General features: G+C 35.0%; 1 protein-coding gene and 1 long non-coding RNA gene across 2 annotated transcripts in view; one reads left to right on the forward strand and one right to left on the reverse strand.

The window, feature by feature from the left end:
* Positions 1 to 15,694, forward strand: part of PNPT1 (polyribonucleotide nucleotidyltransferase 1) — a 42,447-nt gene extending 26,753 nt beyond the window's left edge. Inside the window, exons 16-28 of the mRNA XM_007189984.2 lie at positions 1,389 to 1,455; positions 1,595 to 1,684; positions 2,862 to 2,915; positions 7,575 to 7,681; positions 8,139 to 8,210; positions 8,301 to 8,364; positions 8,770 to 8,853; positions 9,238 to 9,321; positions 10,256 to 10,362; positions 10,451 to 10,506; positions 11,575 to 11,653; positions 13,540 to 13,587; positions 14,785 to 15,694. Coding sequence (XP_007190046.3) covers positions 1,389 to 1,455; positions 1,595 to 1,684; positions 2,862 to 2,915; positions 7,575 to 7,681; positions 8,139 to 8,210; positions 8,301 to 8,364; positions 8,770 to 8,853; positions 9,238 to 9,321; positions 10,256 to 10,362; positions 10,451 to 10,506; positions 11,575 to 11,653; positions 13,540 to 13,587; positions 14,785 to 14,919 — 1,047 coding nt within the window. The 3' untranslated portion in view covers positions 14,920 to 15,694. The remainder of the gene's footprint in view (positions 1 to 1,388; positions 1,456 to 1,594; positions 1,685 to 2,861; positions 2,916 to 7,574; positions 7,682 to 8,138; positions 8,211 to 8,300; positions 8,365 to 8,769; positions 8,854 to 9,237; positions 9,322 to 10,255; positions 10,363 to 10,450; positions 10,507 to 11,574; positions 11,654 to 13,539; positions 13,588 to 14,784) is intronic.
* Positions 1 to 23,646, reverse strand: part of LOC103005313 (uncharacterized) — a 214,001-nt gene that overhangs the window by 187,717 nt on the left and 2,638 nt on the right. Inside the window, exon 2 of the long non-coding RNA XR_009009857.1 lies at positions 9,782 to 9,884. This is a non-coding gene — a long non-coding RNA (uncharacterized LOC103005313). The remainder of the gene's footprint in view (positions 1 to 9,781; positions 9,885 to 23,646) is intronic.

Raw genomic sequence — 23,646 nt, forward strand, 5'->3', positions numbered from 1 at the left:
TTTGAAGCATACATGCTGGGAGGCTCATGTAACATAGCAGGTCTTTTGAGTGGCCATTGTTGATTGCCCAGAATCCCAACATCTCAGTTTTGTTGAATCTGCTATAGTTAATAGAGAACATTTCATGTAAAAAAAATATGCTAGAGAATATCCATAAACCTGGAGGTTCTCACAGGTTTTAAGTCCCTAATATCCTGTTTCGGATATAACCAGGTGCTACAGAAGCCACAGAGGAATAGTAATTGATAAGGCACATCCTTTGTCAAGAGCTGAAGAGCACATGGCAATCTTTAAAAACGGGCACCTGCGAAAAATGCAGCTCTAGCTGATTATTGGGGAAAGAGGTGAGGGTGGGGGCAGGAGAAAGATATGGGCCGTTATTGCTGTATTATCCCATTTTTAAAAAACCTTTTTATCATAAAATACAGATACTGAAAACCATATAAAACAAAGGATGACTTAATGGGTTTTTATAAGGCAGACACCCTTGTAACCACCACCCAAGTCACAGTATAGAATGTTGCCAGTCACCCCAGAAGCTCCTCCATGTTTTTCATCCCAGTCTTAATACCCTTCTTCCCCTGAAAATAAACTACTCTCCTAAGTTTTATAGTAATCACTTCCTTGGATTTTTATTGCACATCCCTAGGTACTACAGTGTAGTCTTGTCCATTTTTTTTAAATTTGGTATTTCTTTGTCTCTTTTAATCTATAGGTCTCTCCTCTGTCACATTCTTTTCTTTACAGTCTTTCTGTTGAAGCCGCAGAGCCTTCTGACCTGTAGTGCTCCCCACAGTCTGGTTGCTGCTGATTGCACTCATGGTGCAGTTCAGCACGTTCCTCTGTCTTTCTGTCTCCTGCAAATTGACTGCTAGATCCAGAGGCTTTATCAGATTCATGTTCCATCTCTCCTTTTTAAAAACATTCCAGGTTTTTATGGGAAATTTCTCAATTTTTTAAATGACTGCAACTAGTTCATTCTTTTAAGACGATATATCAATCAAATAAAATAGTTTGCAACCCCTGGCTAAAGTAAAACCCTTATTGAAAAAGATCTGTTTCCTCAATGTGCATTTTTTAAAAATACGTACATTTCTTGTATTACAAAAATAAAGTATTTTGTTATTGTTAACAATTTAAACATTATAGAAATTTGTGGTGTAAATCCCCATAACCATCCATTTCCCACCCCAGGTCACATAAACACTAGAAATAGCTACTTTTAGCAATTTGGTATATGTTTTAGATGTCCAGACATTTTCTGTGTGTATATGAATGTACTTTTTTTTTTTTTTAACAAAAATGAGATTCTACTGTTTTGTAACTTATTATATATATGGGATATCTTTCCATGTCATTTGTATATGTACGTGGTTTTTGTTTTTAAGTTTCCTCCCTATGCAACTAATGAAATTGGCAAAGTCACTGGTGTAAATAGAAGAGAACTTGGGCACGGTAAGTACAAATCGGTATATGTACATGGTATTCTTACAGAGACTTAGCATTTTTTTTTTTTAAACATCCTTATTGGAGTATAATTGCTTTACAATGGTGAGCACATTTTTTTTGCTTATTATTTTCTATTCTGATTTAGGTGCTCTTGCTGAGAGAGCTTTGTATCCTGTTATTCCTAAAGATTTTCCTTTCACCATAAGAGTCACATCTGAAGTACTAGAGTCAAATGGTATGGTTTTGAAATATATTTTTCCTAGTCAAAAAGAACAGACTCCCTGTTATAGTTTTAGCTTTTCATAAATAATGTTACATTACATTTATTACTACAGTACCCAACCCACTGCAAGAGAAAAATGTGTTTAATCATATACTTATCTGAATCTGTTCTTCGCTAATGAGCTGTTTTGAAAATAATATAATATAAAACAAATATTTCTCTTTATGTGTCTTTTACAATAGATCCAGTTTGGGTTATTTGTTTTATTTTTATAAACAAGCCACAGAGCAAGGCCAGCTTGGAGAGAGGAAGGGAAAAATATATAGTGAGCCATTAAGCAGGGGAATACCTGTCATATATCACAGATATAAGTAGATATCACAGAATGAGACTGGGCTAAAAGGTCAAATTTATTTTCTGTTTCAAAGGAAATTCTTTTTTTTTTTCTGGCAGGGCTCTGTGGCTTGTGGGATTTTAGTTCCCCAACCAGGGACTGATCCTGGGCCCTCGGCAGTGAGAAAGCGCAGAGTCCTAACCTCTGGAATGCCAGGGAATTCCCAAAAAGTCAAATTTAAATTAAAAATCGGTCCACAGGTCAAGGAAAGGTGATATAATCATTAAAGGCAGAAAGAGCATGTAGTTCTCAAACATGTAGCAGACATAGATGGATGTTCATAGATATTTTTTAAAAAACACCAAAGCTCAGAATTTAAACTAGAGACTTTCTGTTCTCTACTGGGTGTGACTAGTCTATAGCTTATGGTCCAGTGAGAGCGCTATAGCCCTGTATCTTTAACTGCCTTCTGATTAAGCAACAGAAGAGGCATGCTGTTTTTTCTGGTAGGTTTCTTAGAATCAGAATCTCTAGCACTGCTGTCCAGTAGAACTTTCTGTAGTGACAGAAATTCTCTCTCTCTCTGTGCTGTCCAGCTAAGGGACTGAATTTATTTCACATAATTTAAATTTAGTGGCCACATGTTGCTAATGGCTATCATATTGGACTGTGCAGCTCTGCAGTTTGTGGTTTAGGAAAGGTTGCCTTAAATGCTTTTAAAAAGAAGGAAGGAAAGAATATTGAATATTTAAATTATAAATGAGTATGTGTAAGGAAATAACCAGTAGTAGCAATTTTCTACATTTAACAAAAATCAGTATTAAAGCAAGTATTTTTATTTCTTTCTTTGTATAGGATCATCTTCTATGGCATCTGCATGCGGTGGAAGTTTAGCTTTAATGGATGCAGGTAAAAGAGTTATGTCTCAAAACTACCAAAGCTTATTTATATACATATACTTGATTAGTATAAAATATAGGATTTTTTTTTAATTGAATTTTAGTAAGACTTGGAGAAGTCAGATTACAGATTACCAAACCTGGCCAGAAGGAAGATAGTTACAAAGTACAGCTTCAACTATACAGGTATCTGCTGGAATTCTTATTCTTGGCTAAGAGCAATACACTGAAATTATTTACTTGGTGACTGCAGGGGCTTTCTGAGAGCTCTGCAATTGATTCCATTCACTAAGGAAGTTTGGATTAGCAAGCAGGAGCATTAGGACCCATAAAGGAAAGTATGTAATCTTTCAGTTGATTTATGCAAGCCCTGAGAAGAACAATGCCACTCATAGAGGAGTACACAGAACTTCAGGATAAAAAGGAAGATTGCAAGTGGTTCAGTATAATCTCTGGATCTGAAACACCAAAAGGGAAAGAGGCAACATGTTAAGAGACTCTGAAAACAGTATCTGCCAGTCACCAATGATGCTATTCAAGAAGAGAAAAGGAAACTAAAGACACTCAAGAGGCCACACAGAGTTCCCTATAAGTTCATACATTTACAGTACAGAAAAACAGAAGGATAGAAAGGATAACATAACCAAGGATGAAATGAAGGAATGGTATAAATGTATAATACCATTTCTAAAAAGATTAAAACTTAAGCCAAAGCAAAAAAAGCTAAAGGCAATTAAAGGCACTTTTCTAGTTGTGTTCAGTGGAAGGAAAACATAATCTGATATTTAAGGTTGCTGGTAAAATACCATTTCTATTTTCACCTTCATTCATTCATTCAACAAATCTTTATTGTATGCTACCTCTGTGCCAAGCACTGATCTAAGCTCTTGGGACACAGTGGTAAACAAAATGAAGTTCCTGTCCTCATGGAGCTTGCATTCATCACTCTTATAATCTCATATTGGAAAACACAGAACAAATCCTGAAAAAGGTGAACTGAAAGATAAAAGATCATAAGAGAGTCTTTAACTGCTTTAAATGAATTCAGATCTTTAGGTCTAGACAAAAACCCATCCTAAGTAATGATGAGAACTTCAGGATAAGATAACTGAAACCAATTTGGCAGTATTGGAGAAATCATGGAGATTAGTATACCAAAGACACAGAATTCTTACTCTGAAAAATAAGAAATGTATTTTCTGTAAAGTATAACCCAGTGAACTTGACAGTGACCCTTGGCAAGACTCTTAAATGGTAAAAGAATAGCGTGTAAGTATTTTAAGACAGGAACCAGAAGAGACTCATTTAAAATAAGTCATGCCATAGTAAACTCATTTTCTGTTTTTGAAAATATTACTAGGTTTAGAGTAGAGGGAGGGTGCTGCTTGTACAGTGTATCTAGAGTTCAGCTTGGCAGTTTATGACCTTGGCAGTAAATGATGCAGAAATTAAGAAAGGGTAATAAGTATACCATTTATAACTGGTTGAAGGGTGAGCAGCCAGGACTGGATAATCTGATGGGTAGGTTGGAGAGGAGTCTCAAGTAGAATACTTGAAGATGCTCCATCCTAAACCCTGTCCCCTTCAATGTTTTTTGTTATTGACTTGACTAAGGACACTGGCCTTCCAATAAAAAGGATACTGATAAAAAGGAGTATGTGACTGATATGTTAAATGACAGTTTTTAATCTCTAAAAAAAAAAATGTTGACAAGATAAAAAAATATGGAGCCAAAAAGAAAAAAAATTTGACAAGAATAAATGTCAAATCCTGTGAGAAGAGCCAACAAATGGTATTCGATTCAAACACGAGTGCTTGCCATGTCCTATATCAGACACTGTCTATGCTCCAGGGATACAAATGGTACCCAGTTTTTAAAAAGTTTACAGGAACAAAAACAAACATAAAGATACTAACATATCAAAGAGATAATACAAATATGTACAATATGGATGAAGAACTAGGCTGAACATAATTGGCTTCATAGAGACAGCGACATTTCATCTGGGTTTAAAGGTTGAGTGGTTGTTGACCAGGCATATTAGCATCAGGGCCCGTATTTCATGTGAAAGGAACAACATATGCAAAGTTATGAAACAGTATAGTATGTTCCTGAAATGTATTTGAAAGAAGTGATGATGTAATAAACTGGGACCAGATTTCAAAGATCATTAATACATTAAGGAGTTTGAACTATTAAAGCTAGTATCTCCCAACTCAGTATTCCATAAAATAGAGTACAACAGGATGTTGATTATTGTATACTATGGAAAAAAATTTGTTCTAAAGTAGGTTTGCACAGGGTTAAGCAAGTGTGTTTAATATGGTTTAAATAAACTTAAATATGTTAATGTGAATATTGAATCTCTAGGAGCAGGATATGTACTATTTCCCAAACTTTTTTGACCACAGAACTTAAATAAAAAATTCCTGGAAGCAGGTAATGGGGAACTTGAAGGATTTTATGGAGAAGAGTGGCATGATGCGAATCTGCTTTTTTTCTTTTGGGGGTAGTTTTTCCTAGCTTACGTGATAGCCCTAGGGGATGTGGTGGGAGAGAACAGGAGCTGGGGTGTGGGTGGGGTTACTAAAATCTAAAAAACCGGACAGGGAAACTGTTTCCAGGGCAAGAAATAATGTGGACTTGGACTAAAGGAGTCGAAATGGATATTTCAGTATCCAGGACAATTTTTTTTAAAATTTAGAGGATAAACTAATCAGATCTTTGTGACTTGATAGTGTATAGGAAATGAGGAAAGATGTGTTGTTTCTAGTATGAGTGTCTTATTGCTTTCAGCCAAGACAGGGAATGCACGAGAGAAAGGATTTATTGGGGGTGATTAAATTTTGAACATAATTGTATATATATTTAAGATGTGTTGGGGACATTTAGCTGGAGATGTCCAATAGGCAGATGGGCTATACAGATCCAGGGTTTAGCAAAGAGAACTAGGCAGGAGGGACAGATTTCTAAGTCATCAACATTGTAGGTGATAGTTAAAACTGTGGGCATATGTGAGATTGCTTAGAGAATATGAAATGAGGTCTCTGTCACACTCCTTTATACCAAATAAATTCCAAGTGATCAAAACTTTAAACTTTTTTTTTTAATTAAACAAGGAAGATTTTATGAAAATCTTGAACAGAAAAAACCTTTCTAGGGAATTCCCCCAAAGTCCAGTGGTTAGAACTCAGTGCTTTCACTACAGTGGCCCGGGGTTCAATCCCTGGTCAGGGAGCTAAGATCCCACAAGCCATGTGGCACGGCCAGAAAAAAAAAAAAAAACCTTTCTAAATAAGCAAAATCCAGGAACCGTGATTGCATATAAAATCCTCTACAGGAAAAAAAAAAATCACAATAAAGTCAACAAACTAGAAAATAATATTTTATATTACATTTCATATTTATATTTTATTTACTATATAATATTCTATATATTTAACAAAGATCTGTCCATATTAAAAGAGCTCTTACAAATCAATAAGAAAAAGACTAACAACCACATAAAAAATGGTTGAAGGCCATGAATAGGCAGTTCACAGAAAAAGAAATATAAATGGTTTAAAAACATGAAAAAAAGTTCAACTTCACTCAAAAAGAAATCAAGTTAAAAACAATAAGCTGGGCTTCCCTGGTGGCGCAGTGGTTGAGAATCTGCCTGCTAATGCAGGAGACACGGGTTCGAGCCCTGGTCTGGGAGGATCCCACATGCCGCGGAGCGGCTGGGCCCGTGAGCCACGGCTGCTGAGCCTGCGCTTCTGGAGCCTGTGCCCCGCGACGGGAGGGGCCGCGATAGTGAAAGGCCCGCGCACCGCGATGAAGAGCGGTCCCCGCACCGCGATGAGGAGTGGCCCCCACTTGCCGCAACTGGAGAAAGCCCTCGCACGAACCAAAGACCCAGCACAGCCAAAAATAAATAAATAAATAAATAAATAAATAAATAAATAAATAAATAAATAAAAATTAAAAAAAAAAAAAAAACAATAAGCTGCAATCTTTATCATTCAGATGGCAAAGGTCAAAAGATTTGACAAAAATTAACAAGAATGTAGAATAGCAGGTACCCTCATATACTGCTGGTAAAAGTATAAAATGCTACACACTGTGGAAAACTGTGGTTGACACTATAACAAATGTCAATTCACACACCCTTTGACTCAGTAACCGCACTACTATTGTATAGCTTATAAACACATACAGGGAGTACTCTGCAGCCATTCAAAAGAATAAGGTAAAGAAAAGAAAAGATTACACTCACATTTTTACTCCCTGGGTATAATTTTCTGGGAGGATATACAAAAAAATCTAATAGTGGCTGTCATGGGAAGGTGGACTAAAGGGCTCAGGCTGGAACGATTTACCAAATACATGATTACTTTTCAAAAAGAAAAAGAAGGCACCAAAAGTAAAGGGCAAAGAAACGGATTACTTTAAGAGTTAAGTTTGCTATTATTAGGTTTTTGTTGAGAACAAAATTAGAATTATGTTAAGGAGCTTTTATTATATGTTAAAGAGGAAAGGAGATAGTCATATGATTTATTAAGACCTGTACTCTAACTTAGTTTTGGTAATTGTCAATGTAGAACACCATCCAATGTCAAAAGAAGATGAATAACCTATGTTAGGCTGATGTACACACTGCACACAAGTTCTTTCTCTCAATTATAGGAGTTCCAATTTCATCTGCTGTCGCAGGTGTGGCAATAGGATTGGTCACCAAAAACAACCCTGACAAGGGTGAAATAGAAGATTATCGTTTGCTGACAGATATTCTGGCAAGTATATTCACATTTTCAAATTTTAATGGTGAAGATTATACACACTTTACAAGCATAGTGTGTTTAGAAGAATGCTAGTGCTGGAGAAATAGAAGTCCTTGTTCTTACTTTCCTTTTCTGCATATTTGCCTTGGATTTTATAGGATGTGAGTTAAAAATAAATATTACAGTATAAGTATCCATAATGGCTCACTTTAGGATGATCGTAAATTAATCCTTATGCATTCATTTATGGGGGGGGAACATGAAAAATAAAGTGATTTTCTAACGAAATATTTATAACTTAAAAAGCCACAAATTGAAAGCAGTAGTTAATATACAAGATATTTTTTTGTGTATAGTCCTAAAGGACATGGTTTACTTATAAAGCTATTTTTAAAAATTCCTCTACAGTGACTATGGGTGAATTTCACTTTTGTTTAAAATTATATCATAATTTGTTAAATTCTTTAAGGGGATTGAAGATTACCATGGTGACATGGATTTCAAGATAGCCGGCACTACTAAGGGAATAACTGCATTACAGGTATTTTAAAACCCATTTTGTTTCATTTTAAAATATTTAAATAAGGTCATAAATCAATATTTACATAATTTTTCGGCTTTTCCATATTAGGCTGACATTAAATTACCTGGAATACCAATAAAAATTGTAATGGAGGCCATTCAGCAAGCCTCAGGTAAGCCAAACCAGTGTGCCTGATTCTCCTTTTATCACTGTCTTTGTGTTAATGGGAACTATAATTCCTATTAGGCTTATTATTAAAAATAGGCTTATTATAAAATACTGCTTTAGAAAATGAAATTTAATGTAACAACCTAGATCAAGAAGTATTAAGTTATTGGGTACATGACTAATCATCAATGTGGAAAACCAGTGAAAATTCAGTTTTTACAAATTGACTCCCTGAGATAGGACTGGAGAAGGGAATACAAGTAGAATTGTTAAGGTAATTGGGATGTAAAGAACTTTGATTATTAAGCTAAAGAGTTTGGATTCCACTCCATAAAACTAAGAATACTGCTATGTCTGATCACATTTATTTTATACAGTTATAATTTTATTATGTTTTTGTCTCTTCAAGCGGCAAAGAAGGAGATATTACAGATTATGAACAAAACTATTTCAAAACCTCGAGCATCTAGAAAAGAAAATGGACCTGTTGTAGGTAATACATTAAAATTACTGATTTCATGATAAGGTAAACATATGAAAGTACACTGGTATTTAAAATTTTTTTAAAATCCATACACAAAACAAGAAAGTCTAATGCTTTTATAGTTAAAATACTTTAAATTTCAGGGGATGTTCTTAGATGTTAGAATTGTTTTAAGTCACATAGCAAATTGTTTTTCTATATTTCATACTGAAATATTTTTACATGTGTCTAGGCCAAGTCTTGAGTGACCAGTACGTGTTTTAGGTTCATATATATATGTGTGTGTGTGTATATATATATATATATATATGTGTGTGTGTGTATATATATATATATACACACATATATATATATATTTAAATAATTTATATTTTTGTCTGTACTACATTTCAGAAACTGTTCAGGTTCCATTATCAAAACGAGCAAAATTTATTGGACCAGGTGGATATCATTTAAAAAAACTTCAGGCTGAAACAGGTAAGAGTTGTATGATGTTTGGGATTTTTTATTTAATGCTAGGTCATGTAAGTTTGCCATTTCACCTCTATTGTGTTTCTCCAAAAATAAGTTTGAGAAATGAGAGGCAGGTGTAACATTGACATCTCAATGAGATGAAAAAAGGATATAACACTGACATGTCTTTACTGTAAGTTTTCTGTGTATGCCTCTTAATAAATTAGCAAACGATCATCTTTATATTCAAGAAGGCTGACTTAGAATTCATCAGTTTTTCTTCAACATTTTAAAATCAAACATTTAGAAAAATTACTTTTTCACTTTAGAGGAGTTTTGCTTTAATTTTTCTTATTATGAGTTCTGCTATTTTTCACTTAGTCTTATTTATTTAGACTCTTTTATTTAAAGGGTATGTGTAGAAGTAGTATGCTTTACAATTTGTTTTTTTCTGGAATCAATCTTTGGGTTACCTAGTACTTACCAGATTTGAGGTTACTGAAGGAGAGCGAGAAGTAGTCACCTTGGGCAGTTCTCAGGGTTGAGAAACGGACATGATTTTGTCCCTCATTCATCTGTTCACCACTCTACAGAGTAAGAGGGAGAAAGGTGAGGAAAGGGTTCTAGTATAGTTTCTTCTCATAATTAAGAGCACAAAACCAAACTCTCCAAAATTAGAACTTATATGCTTTCTCCCACCAGACTGTGGGCTCCAAGAAAGTAGGGACATTGGCTCACTGTTGTATCCCCAGGGCCTAGCACAGTGTTGGATACATAGCAGGTGTGCAGTGTGTATTTGTTGATAAATGAATCCCTTCGTTTCTAAAGCAGTGATTAAGCATAGCACAACCCTGCCCAGCTACCTCCAGGTCACTCCCCTGCTCTCACATCTACTTTTAAGACTATTCTCCAGTGGAATGAGCAAGTTAACTTTTATATAAAATTATTTTTTTAAAAGGAGTAACTATTAGTCAGGTGGATGAAGAAACATTTTCTATATTTGCACCAACACCCAGTGCCATGCATGAAGCAAGAGACTTCATTACCGAAATCTGCAAAGATGATGTAAGAACAGATCTTTTAATAGTCAGTTTTTTTCTACTTTTTGTTGCTGTTTTCTTTATGAATCTTACGGCTTATTTTGCACTTACAGCAAGAGCAGCAATTAGAATTTGGAGCAGTATATACCGCCACAATAACTGAAATCAGGTAATATCAACTAAAATGCTGTGCTGCTTTTTATAAGATTTATATTACAAGCTCATGTTAACTTCACATTTGCATTATTTACTTTGAAATTGTAAGATGTTTAGATTATATGTCAATTACCATATAATCATTATTTATTTTTAACATAAAATTTATTTTTTGCACGAGTTTGTAGATTTTCACGAACATGGTTCTGTGATTATAATTATACTAATATATTATTCTAACCGAATTGTTTTCTTTAACCAAATTTCCCACCATTTTAATCTTCCCAATAAACAGTAAACAAGCCCCAAATAGACTTAGCAATATCTCCTTTTTCTTTCTTCTTTTTTTTTTTTTTTTGGTAGTTTCTTGTTGGTCTGTTTTAAAGATACTACTACTTAATGCCTAAGTAGTGCATTTTTTTTTAAATGCCAGTTTCAACCTCAAATCATTTTTTCACCAGCTAAAAAGATTGCATTTTCTGAGTCAGAAAATTCCCTTTAAGAAAAAAAAAATTATCCGATGTAGCATGAATGTTCAGAACTATTTGAAATTTGAAATGAATTATAAAAGGCAATGGGATAATTTGTTTAATATCACAGGTAAAAACTAAGAAATGGGATGGTTTTTTTTTTAGTAGATTAAAGAAAAAAAAGGAAGATATATTTTTTAATGAAATAAGTATCCCATTTTATGTAACCCCCTTCCTTAAATCACTCCTTAATAGGTTGATGATAATTCTACACTTATTTTAAAATATTTAATGTCATTTCAAAATTTTTTGGAAAATATTATGAAGAAAAATATAAAAGAATATATATTCCAAGAGCTTTTCCCAGCATATTTTTTCCTTTATCTTTTCTCTGTCCTTTGATCCATAAGTATTTAAATATAAAGTGTATTTTCAATTGGAAAAATAAGTATCCCTCTTAGATACTTTTTATAGTTACAAAAACATATACTGGAGAGGGGTTTTTATGTGTTTTTTTACTTTGTTCTCCTATGAAAACATAATCACAGTTTAATTATCAGTAGATAATAGACTTACTTATCGTTCTAACCAGGCTTTTTTCCTTTTCATAGAGACACTGGAGTAATGGTTAAACTATATCCAAATATGACTGCAGTACTACTTCATAACACACAACTTGATCAACGAAAGGTAAAAACAAGAAAGGCATAGTTGATTATTTTTAAAACTGCCTTAAAATAACCATAGTGAAATTACCTAGGTTGATGAGGATTGTACATTTTGTCCACTACTAGCCTAAATACAAAAACAAAACCAAAAAGACAGAGATACTGCTGTTTTACACTGTTTACCAGATAATATTTCTTTTTCCATGATGGAATAGAAACATTCTTGAGTGTTTTAAGGTAGACTAGCCTCTAGAGTTAACACATAGCAGTTAGTAAAAATATCTAGTTACCGCCCTGTTTTCCCAATTTTCCTGACCAGTCATTCATGGAAAGATAATTCTTAGGATGTTCTTAGTCTTTGTTGTAGTCTATACATTTGGAAGACCATTATGAAACCATTCAATACTATGGGGGCAGAGAAATAATAGGTCTGTTTTACCAAATATTATAAAGTAATACAGGATAAAACAGTATTACTGGCCCAGAAATAGACAAAAGAAAATAGAGACCAGAAATAAACCCAGTTATATACATAAGAATATAATACATACTAAAAGTTGCATTTTTAGTCAGTGAAGAAACAAGGATTATTCAATAAATGATATTGGTACAGCTAGTTATCATAAAACAGGATCTTTCCTCTTTTTATACCGAAATCCCATTTGTATCAAGGAGCTAAATGTAAAAAAGAAAACTTTTCTTTTTAAGGCAGTGAGGGCAGAAAAAGAAAATCTGGGCATCGGGAGGGGTGAGGGTTGAGGAAGGACACTAGAAGAAAATATGCATATTTAATGATCTTGGGACCGGGGAAAATCTTTCTCAGCATGATATCAAAGCCAAAAATGTAAATAAAGTGATAAAATTTGACCCCATGTTTTTTTAAATTATGGCAAAACTACAGGAAGTTTGAAAGACAAGCAGCAACTTAGGGGAAAAAATGCTTATATGACAGAGGCTTCATATACAAAGGGCTTGTGTAGGTCAGTAAGAAAGATGAATATCAATAGGAAAATGAACAAAGAACATGGAAAAACTGTTGGTTTTTTTTTTTAAGCCAACCAAGATATTCAGTATCAACAGCAATTTTTTAAACTGCAAATAAAGCCAAGTTACCATTTTTCAACTTTTCAGATAGTTGAAAATTCCCAATGTGCATAAATAAGAGTGTAGAGAAAAAATGGACACTGTCATACACTGTTGATAGTTGATAGGAATGTCAAGTGGGGCAAACTTTTTGGAGAGTGTTTGGTAAATATACAAGTACCTTTGGACCTAGAAGTTCCACCACAAAGTTCCTCTCAGACTTTGTTCTCAGAGGATAGACTATATGAATATATGATAATTGCAACACTGCAGTTTATTTTCCCTCAACTTTTTATTTTGAAACTTTTTAAACCTACAGAAAAGTTGAAAAAATAATAGACCGAACACCCATATACCTTTCACCTAGATTCACTGATTATTAACATTTGCAACACTGGAATTTAAAACAAATTAAATGACCATCTTTAGGGGATTGGTTAAACAAATAATGTAATTTGAATATTCAATTATAATGCTTCATTTATTAATATGAAAAGATCTCAACATGTTATTGAATAAAAATCTGTGTATTATAAAACAACAAGCTCAGTAAGGTCCATTTTTATAAATGCAAGACACACACTAAATAGCTATTTGAAGGGATACTCATTGGAGTGTTACCATTAGTTATCTACAAGCAGAGGGGTTTTGGATGATTTTTACTATCATCTGAATACTTCTGTATTATTTTAAATCTTTATAATTAACAGATTTTATAATCAGAAAAACCAATATAGCTGTTTTCCACTTGGAAAAAAATGTGTACTACCATGGATAGTAGGTAATTATGCATGACAACTAATAGATTAACACGTTCTCTTTCAGATTAAACATCCCACTGCTTTAGGATTAGAAGTTGGCCAAGAAATTCAGGTACTTGTATTCAACCTTTTAGCCTTAAAATTGTAAATTATACTTGAAGTTTCAATTATTTGTTTCATCAAATAAGCTGAAAGAATCAAATCAACATGTGTGATTTATATTATTTATATGCTGTGCTTCTTTTTTAACTTTAGGGTTGCTTAAAACAGACTCATTAGGGATTTAGATGCAATTCTTTCCCTCAAGGAGCTTATGGGTTAGTTAGGACAGTAGTCCCCTTTAGAGCTTTTAAAAATACATGAGCCGGTCAGGGATGGCTATGCAGAGTCAGTGATTTGGAGACAGGATATAAGAAACTTGATAAGGTAACTCTTTAGCCTTACTCTTGATAAGGTAAGGTATTTGAGGAGTTGAGACTTTAATTGCTTCTATACTGCTTGAGGCTAAAAGTTTTTGAGTTTGATGAAAGCCATGATGTCAGTTCTAGAATTTTGATAACAAAATTGACCTTTTTAATAGTCCTGTATGAGTAGATGAAAGAAGTGGTTGACAGTCTGGTTTTTTTTTGGCTGCACCACATTCTGTTCCAGTTGTTCCTGATACCCATGACCTGAGTGACTACAACTTCTGGTTTATTCCCAATCTGTAGTCCCACTGTTCAAGTAGCCTCTAGAGAAAGATAAGAACTAAAACATAATCTCTCTGTATAAGATAGTTTTTAAGTCCCTTCTGATGTAAAAAGACAACCACATTTTCCCCTGACTTTCAATGTCTGTGTTCAAGCCAAATAACCTCCAGTGTGATAGATGGTCCTTTGAGTGTTACGGTGAGTGACCTAAGCATAATCCTATATAGTTGGTAGCATACTTAGGCTCGGGAAGCCCTTATCTAGGTTCAGATGAGAACCTCTTATTAAAAAAAAAAAAAAAAAAAACCTCTTATTCTTATGAGAATAAGGCACAGATAAGTCTAACAGAAGATTATAATTGGGCAACTAAATCCCCCCATCTTTTCTTTTTTTATAATCATTACTTAACCAAATTATATTTATTAGCATATACCTCCAGTTAGCACTGAGCTATGATTTCAGTAAACAAGTGAAAACATTAATCATTGCTTTATTTGGACCATGTAAATTTAAATTAACATTTCAGGGAAAACCCCGAACGAACTTTTTGGCCAACCCAATAATTTGGGTATCAGTCAATGTGCTGTAACTTTTAAAGTATATTTGTTTCTTTAACACAGGTGAAATACTTTGGACGTGATCCAGCTGATGGAAGAATGAGGCTTTCTCGTAAAGTGCTCCAGTCTCCGGCTACAACTGTTGTCAAAACTTTAAATGACAGAAGCAGTATTGTAATGGGAGAATCTATTTCATAGTCATCATTTAATTCTTCCTGGTGACTTTTTTTTTTTTAAGAATTCTAGAGTGATATTCTGTATAGCAAAATTTCAGTAGTATCTTCTAATGTGTAGATTTATATATAATATAAATATATTCTAATTTGTATTAAATTGCTCACTTTACGTGTTCCGTTTTTTAATCCCGAATTACCTATATTACTCTTACTTACATTATAAATCAATACATATTTATTATTAAAAGCAAATCATTTATACGTCTTAGAAAAGACTACCCTTTAAATCCTGTACTTTTGAAATATCTAAAAAATTTAGAAATAATAGGTCACATTTGCTGCTATGATGGATTTCTTCCTACATATTTTTCTTCTTCCTATACAGTAGTGACAGTTTACTCTTAGCCATCTTATGGCTTACTTCTGCATAATAGCTTTACTTACCCACAACTGTTTCACAAACTGAAACTTACCATATTCAAAACCAGTGCCTATTTCTTTAGTACAGTTACCAGATATAGTAAGGAGCTGAGGGAGCTAATTTGATCTGCTTTTAATGATATACCACCTTTCAAATTGGTCACAAAACCATAAACATAGTGGAGTAAATATTATAAATGGGATCCTGTTGAGAATGAGGTAATACATTTTTCAAATTTAGAAAATAACAGAAAAATAATTTACTCATCATATAGAACTAGGTCATTTTGTGTGTGTATGTTGCTAATGTATGGATGTTCTTGGTGGAAGGGATGGAGGAATCATGATTTTCAGTTAATAAATAAATGTTTCAAACAGCCATGTATAGAGGCTATTGATATAATTATTAGTAATAGCTGTAAGATGATGTTCATTCCCATTATTTAATATATCACATTATAATTCCACAAAAAAAGTAAATGGTTCGTGGAAGTCATAATTTAGAATCTTCTTCCTTTTATAAATCTGATAAGATATTTGTAAATTCTTGACTCAGGGCTAACTAGTTCAGAAAATACTAAAAATTTAGCTGACCAAAGATTTTTTAAATGTGGGTATTTAAGTCAGTAAACATTGATTATGTATATGTATAGTATGTAAAATAGCATGACAGGCAATGTTGATATACTTTCTGAACTATTGAAGATCAACTGAAAATGAAAGATTAAATTTAAATTATATGCTTTGTACATTTCATTGTTCTATTTTATAATAGTGACAAAAAAATTTTATTCTCACTTTGTCTTCTGTTTAAGACATAACCCTTACTGGTACAATTTCAAAATTGTAATTTATGTTTTTCTTGAGTTTTAGATTTTATTTTTAAAAAAGACTCCCAGCTGCTAATAATATGGAAAAATAAAGCTAGTTCTTAAACTCTAGAGACCAGTAGTGCCACAAAGTGAAAATACAAGTCACTAACTACAAACCCCGAAAAGGGTCTCACTTCCACTTAAACCAAGAGCATACACTTTATATCTGGACTTTTCTTATTTTTCACATTCACATCTTGGTAGTTTTACCTGCTTTCCAAAAAAGGCTTTCTATGACGGCTATCATATGCTAAGATCTCTAAATTATAATGACTCAAATCAAATTGAGTTCCCATTTTGGTAGTTAGTGCAATATAGGTACTTAAAGACTTTTTCCTTTATAACCTTTGTTATTGACGTCTCCCTGCCCATAAATTACAGTTTTTTAATACATTTTTTCTTCTCTTATAGAATATCTTGAATTTCTAGATCTAACATCAGTATCTTTCTCACTTCAGTTCAGCCAAGCATGGCATTCATTTATTCAACACTTACTATGTGCCAGGTACTATAATGTGTACAGCAGATGCATCAGTAAACAAAACAGATAAAGTTCCAATGCTCACATTCTAGTGGATGGAAACAATAAGTATACAGCATCTCAGAGAGTGGTAGGTTCTTTAAAGAAAAACAAATGGGTAAGGGGATAGAGTGATTTAAAAAGAAAAAAAAAGGTACTATATTAGATAAAATGATCCAGAATAGCATCTCTGAGTAGGTGACATTTGAGCAGAGACCTGAATGAAGTGGAGGAAGATATGCAGCTATTTGGGAAAGAAAATTCCAGATAAAGAGACTAACAACTTTATTGGTATTGTATGTCTAGAATATACAGCAGCCTTTCCCTTCTGTAAACCAGTTTCACAGTCTTGTACTCCTTAGTCTTGTGCCTGTTCTTCACCAGAATTAGAAAGCAAATTTTATTAAAGAATATAAAACAAGAGATAGCCAGTGCAAGGTGATATTTTTAAAGCATTTAATCTGGCAAGAATATGCCTGGTTATTTGTAGGAAGACAGAAGATACCGAGGTCGTGTAAAAGTTTAAGAAGCTTTTACAAAATTCAGGCTCATCAGAGACTAGAGTGGTAGGCAGCATAAATGGAAAAGAGAATGTGTCTTGGTATCAAGGGACAGAAACCAATCTAAGTTAAGCTAAAGCAAAGGGGAATTTTATCACAGGGCCATGAATTTATTTCACAGAAGGCAAGTCACACTCCCTATGGCGGACTTGAACCAGGACTGTCAAGTTATCAGGAACTAAGACAGTTCTCCCTACCTATGGAGTCTCATGGCCTCTCATTTGTGCTGCTTTCCATATAACAGCTTTTTTCTTCTATGCAAACGTATTTTCATATCATGGGACAAAAGATGGCTGTCCCACAGGAAGTTACTTGTCTCTGAGTTCAACTTCTGGAGGAGAAAACAATAGGCTCAGCTTGAGAAAGGTGTCAAACCTGATTAGGATTGCCAGATAAAATAACAATGCTAAGTGAAACTGGAATTTCAGGTAAACAAATGTTCAGTGTACTATGGCCCATGCAATATTTGGGATATACTTATATTTTAAAAAAAATATTCCTTGTTTATTTGAAATTCAGATTTAACTAGATAACCTGTATGTTTGTTTGCTAAATCTGGTAACCCTAAACTTGGTGCAAGCAACTAGTCAGAGAATTCTCAAGGGCTCACTCCTTGAGAAGGGAGAATGTTCAGAAAAAATGGACTGAGCCAATACCAACATACTGCAAAACAAATGTAAAAAGAAAATGGATAGACTTAGATTAACTCAGAAGGGGACGTAGTTGGGGGGAAGAAAAAGAAGCAGTTAGGCTTCAGCCTAACTCAGGCTGAGCATTGTGAAGACAGTACGATCTGTGACATGAATAGTAAACCTGGGGGGGTAAAATAGTTTTGAAGAGAAAGATGTCTGACTTATTAAATATGAGTATGAAGTCACCAACCAACATATTGGTTGGATATTCACCTGAATATCCTAGAAAGCAGTTGGGGCGTAAGTGACTTTTGCAGAGATAATTAAAACAACTCCAGTTTTACCATCTCAAGCATATCTCAAATCACTGCAACAAGTTTCAAAATAAGTCTGAAATTTACAAAATTAATTTAAAGGTAATTAAAACTACCTATTATGAGTGCAGTACTAAACGATGGAATAGTTTGTTTCTTTCTGAGACATATACACTCTAATATAGAGTCAATTTATGAAAGCCAGACTGATGAGCAGTCTAGTAAAGGTTTTAAAAAAGTCATAAAAAGATAGGAAAAGAATAGGTTAATTCTAACTAGAAGAAAAAGTGAAAGTTTCTAAGAAGTGGAATTTGAATAGGACTTCATTATGGAGAGGTGATATTTGAGCTGGGCTTTAAAGGATGATTATAAAGGGAAAGGCTACCTATGGAGTGGAACAGTTTTATCAGTGGATAAAGAAGACAGTAAATAGAGGTCAGATTGTAGAGGGGTTTCGAATATTAGATTTAGGACTCTGAACTTTATCCTGCATGTGTTGGGAAACACTGAAGAATACCCAATGTCTCATGAAAACCAAAACTGCGTAGTTGGCTATAGTTTTGATATTGACTATAAAATTTAATGCAATTGTCAAGGACTCATAAATTAGAAGAGATGATATTTTTTTTAAAAGTATAAAAATATGTAGGCCATTATCATTTATGAAAACAGATAAATTATCTTAATAAAATATTGGCAATAGCTATTAGGACCAAGTAGTTCTATAGGAATGCAAGAATGGGTAAGCATATAATCTCTATAATGAATTATAGAGAAAAACCATATAATAACCAGATGCGAAAGAGTCAATTTATAGAATTCGATGTACACTTCCTAGAGAATTTAGAATATTAGGAAACGTCCTTAACTTGGCAAGTGGTATCTATCAGAAATTAAGAACATGTATACAACACTGAAGATGTTGCCATTAAAGTCAGGAACAAAACAAGAATCACCACTATTACTCTCATCAGTGTTCTAAGGTCCTAATCAGTGTGATGAGATTAAAAAGAGGTGGGGCTTCCCTGGTGGCGCAGTGGTTGAGAGTCTGCCTGCTAATGCAGGGGACACGGGTTCGAGCCCTGGTCTGGGAGGATCCCACATGCCGCGGAGCGGCTGGGCCCGTGAGCCACAATTACTGAGCCTGCGCATCTGGAGCCTGTGCTCCGCAGCAGGGGAGGCCGCGATGGTGAGAGGCCCGCGCGCCGTGATGAAGAGTGGCCCCCGCTTGCCACAACTAGAGAAAGCCCTCGCACAGAAACGAAGACCCAACACAGCCAAAAATAAATAAAATAAATAAATTTTAAAAATTTTAAAAAGAGGTGGAGAACAGAAACATTTGCAGATGATCATCTAAAAAACACTTTAAATTGTTATAAAACAATTAGTTAGAACTAATAAGCGAGCAGTGCCCACATATGTTTGCCAAAATAGCGGTCAAACGTTGCCATGGTATGAGCTCATTTCCACTTCTCTCACTTTTTCCGGGCTTCAAGGAGCTACACCAGCAATGAGTTTGCCCCATCCCCTGTGGTCCTGACCAGGGTTAAATCTTCAGTCCCAAAGTCAATGAAGTCTTGATTATTCAGTCTTAACCTCCAGCCCCCTTGATCAAGCACCCTAAAAATCCAATCCCAAGTGTACTCCTCCAGCTCCTGCTAGTACATGCTAGCATATTATTTCAGTTCCTTCGGTGCGTAATCTCCTTCCTTATCAGGAAAGCAATCCCCAGGCATATTGCAACCAGATTTAACCCTAGTTACCATAGCCTCTCAGCTAGGAGAAGAAATGGGAGCAACTATGGAGGAGGTCTTTCTGCAAGGGGGAAGTGTTATCTCTTACTAGGAGTTATAAGCCACTTCTGCAGTCCCTGAGGATCCAGAGATATCTACAGAGCCAAAATACTCACAGGCACCCATCCCATGTTTCAAAGCTTCAGGCTTTCCCAACCAGGGCCCTAGCTGCATAGCAAACCTCCCTAGACTGAGCATTCAAATATCTTTAGAGCTCTGTAACTGTCAAATCCCATATCTGTTTTCCCACTGCAGGGAATAAGGGCCTCTTTATGAAGACCAAAGAGCCCCCCTGGCTCCCAAATGTAGTTTTTAACTGTGCATTAAGTGCCCTCAATTCATTAGCCCTCTGCAAGGGAGTAGTACAACTTAACTGGCCACCTCTGCTCTCCTCATAAGCGTTGTTTCTCCCATATCTTTCAAATCCTGAACTGTTGAATAGGCAACAGCATTCACCCCTTCTAGGATGTTTTCCTAGGTCACTACCTGTGAAATCAGCAGTCAAATGGCCACCTTGTGCCAGGGACTGAGTAAACCATTCCCCAAACCCCATCTTACTGTCTGATTTCTGACATCACTCCCTGTATCACCTATGTCAGTTCTGGTCCTCAGAGAAGCAGATGCCTAGAAGGGATCAGACATGCAAGATATTAATTGGGGGAAATGTCTGTGATGGATAAAATAGGTGGGCTCAGGAATTGACAGGAAGAGCCTGCAGACCATAGTGCAAGTCTGACCTCTGCAAAAGGAGGAAGGGAAGGAAATACTGGGTGGAGCTTCTGATTAGTGTATTTCCAAGAAAGTCTCATCCTGGCTGTTAAGTTCCCCAAGCCAGAGTTGTCATTAGAGGAGTTCTGCTTTGGACAAGAGAGGACAAGTTTTATATCCCTGCTGTGCTGAGTCACTGGCTGGGAGCAGCTGGAGGTATTTGTGGCACAAACATAATGGTGGAGCCCAAAAGGCAGCTTGCTGTCAGATAACTATGTTCCCCAGAGTAGGTTCTCTTTAAGGAGATCAGAGTGGTGCACTTTAAGGCCACCACACCAACCAAAAATCAAAACAAACTATAAAACTATAGCAATTAACTGTCATACTCGAGTTGGCCAAATAAAACAATGGAAAAAGAATAGTGAATTCAGACTCAAATCTAGATATATGTGTGTATATGTGTGTGTGTGTCTGTGAATTTAATAAAGAATATGATTTAAATAGCATTTCAAATTATTTCATCTATAAATGATGTTAACAGTTGGCTCTCCATTGGGAGGAAAAATTTTAAATTGACATCCTACTTCATATATACAAAAAATTTCAAGTGGATTAGAGAACTAAACATTAAAAAGCCATAAAAACATGACAGAATACCTTGGTGAAACATGGAAAATTAACAACACAGTTAAATAATTTTTTTAAAAAGTAGAGTGCAAAGGGCAAACAATAGAGACAATAGCAGACAAGATATTTTAATAAATGTTGGTTGCATGACAAGCAAATAGAAGAGCAGTGGTAAATTTAGCAGAACAGAGGAAGTCACAATCTATATGACCCCAGAGGTGATCAGATAAGAAAAGAGAACAAATTATCTCCACACACACAAAAAAAAAAAATCAAAGGATCAGGGGTGAGAATTTGAGGGCAAGGTAAAAGTCTATACAGAGAGGGGCTATATGCCTGACTCCACTTCCCAAACCCACATAACCAAATGACTACCATCCCTACACACACACACACATACACACACACACTCACACCCATACACACCCTTGTAACACTGCCACCTACCACCTCAGAAGAATGGGATGCTAGGTACCAGAGATGCAATGGTGAGAAAAACATACTCCCTGGGCTCATGAAAATTTTTCATCTACATGTGGAGACAGTTATTAATAAAAACTCATACAAATAAATATAAAGCTACAAGTATGACATGCTACAATGGAGGGGTGCATGGTGCTATAAGTGTGTAATAGGAAGATAAAATGAATACTCTAGTTGTCTTCCTAGCATCTATTTTACCCATATCACATAGTGTAACATACATGGGATTTGGGTAGGACTAACCCCACCGGCAACTACAAGCATGGGCCCTGATTTGCCTCAGCCAGTCCAGTACATGACATTCCCTAGACCACAAAACTCTAGGTTCAGGAGTGGGCATGTGACCTAAGTTAGTATAATCACAGTGCAACTGGGGATATGTGAAGAAACTCTCTTTTGAGGTGGGTGAAGAACTATGTAGCCTTGGGAGATCTTGGCTACCATCTTAAGATACAAAAGGAATCAGCCTTAGGATGGATTTGGCAGAGCAGAAAGTAGAATTGAGAAGCAGAAGAAAATCAAGTTCTCACTGATACTCTTGAGTCACTCAATTAAATCAACCCTGAGGTTCATCTTATCTTCAGACTTTCTATTCACAAGAGCTAATAAATTGTCTTATCATTTAAATCTATGTGAATTGGGTTTTTTGGTTCCAAGGGGATTTGACCTAGTCAAGGAAGTCAGGGAAGGCTCTTCTACGGAAGTGATAATTGTGGTGACATCTGAAGGATAAAGCAGGAGTCATCATGAGATGACTGGAAAGAAGGAAGTTCAGACAAATAAGTGTCAGTTTTAACTTAGATCAAGTAAAATGGGTTGAAAAATGTCCATTGGCATTATCAACAAAGATGTCTTTAGTGAGTTTATCAAGAGCTTTTTGGTGAGGGCTGGGTGATAGAAACCAGAATAGATAGGTTCAATTAAGGAGTGAGTGGTGAGGTGAGGAAATGTAGGGAGTATAAACAACTTTAATCCTTGAACAGTTTGGCTGAAAAGGGGAAAAGAAATAGGAATGTAGCTGAAGAGGATGTAGGTTATCAGTTTTGATGACTTATTTAAATGGGGAAGACCTTAAAGATTAATCACCTCAAGGAAAAAAAATGAATGAATATAGCAAAAAAACTTTCATAAAAGTTTTTCACAAAATCATCGAACAGAATTAGGAAGGGTAAAAACAGAAAGCCTTACATCTCAAGGACATGAGTCAATAAGACTGAGAACCCAGTTTACTCTGTAGAGATTACTATATTTTTTAATCCTCAAGAATTAAAAAGTGTAATGTGCCCTCAAGCGACATTTGGCAATGATCGGAGATAATTTTGGTTATTACAACAGGAGGATGGGGTGCAATACTACTGGCATCTGGTGGGTAGAAGCCAGGAATGCTGCTAATCATCCTGTAATGCACAGGACAGCCTCTCAAAACAAAGAATTATCCAGCCCAAAATGTCAGTGGTGCCAAAATTGTAAAACCCTGATCTAGGAATTTAACCTACGCATATATTGGCACACATAAAAAAACTTCTGTACAATCATTTATTGTTTGAAATTACGAACTATTGGAAATGACATATATAGAGAGAGAAAAAAATGGTTTAAATAAACTAGGGTACATTAGTACAACAGTATGTACGGTATTCCATTATTTGTGTTTAAAAAAAAAGGTGGTAGGTATAAATGTTACATATACAGATATAGAAATCTATCTCAACCCTTGGAGTGGAACTTGCCTGAAGAAAACCTTTGCTGGGGAATACACATTGTTGCAGTGCATTACTGCCCTCAGTGTGTCTTGGAGAATCCTGCTCTGGCCCTCTGTC

Source organism: Balaenoptera acutorostrata, chromosome 12 (genome assembly GCF_949987535.1).
Source record: "Balaenoptera acutorostrata chromosome 12, mBalAcu1.1, whole genome shotgun sequence".
In the NCBI taxonomy this organism is placed as follows: domain Eukaryota; kingdom Metazoa; phylum Chordata; class Mammalia; order Artiodactyla; family Balaenopteridae; genus Balaenoptera; species Balaenoptera acutorostrata.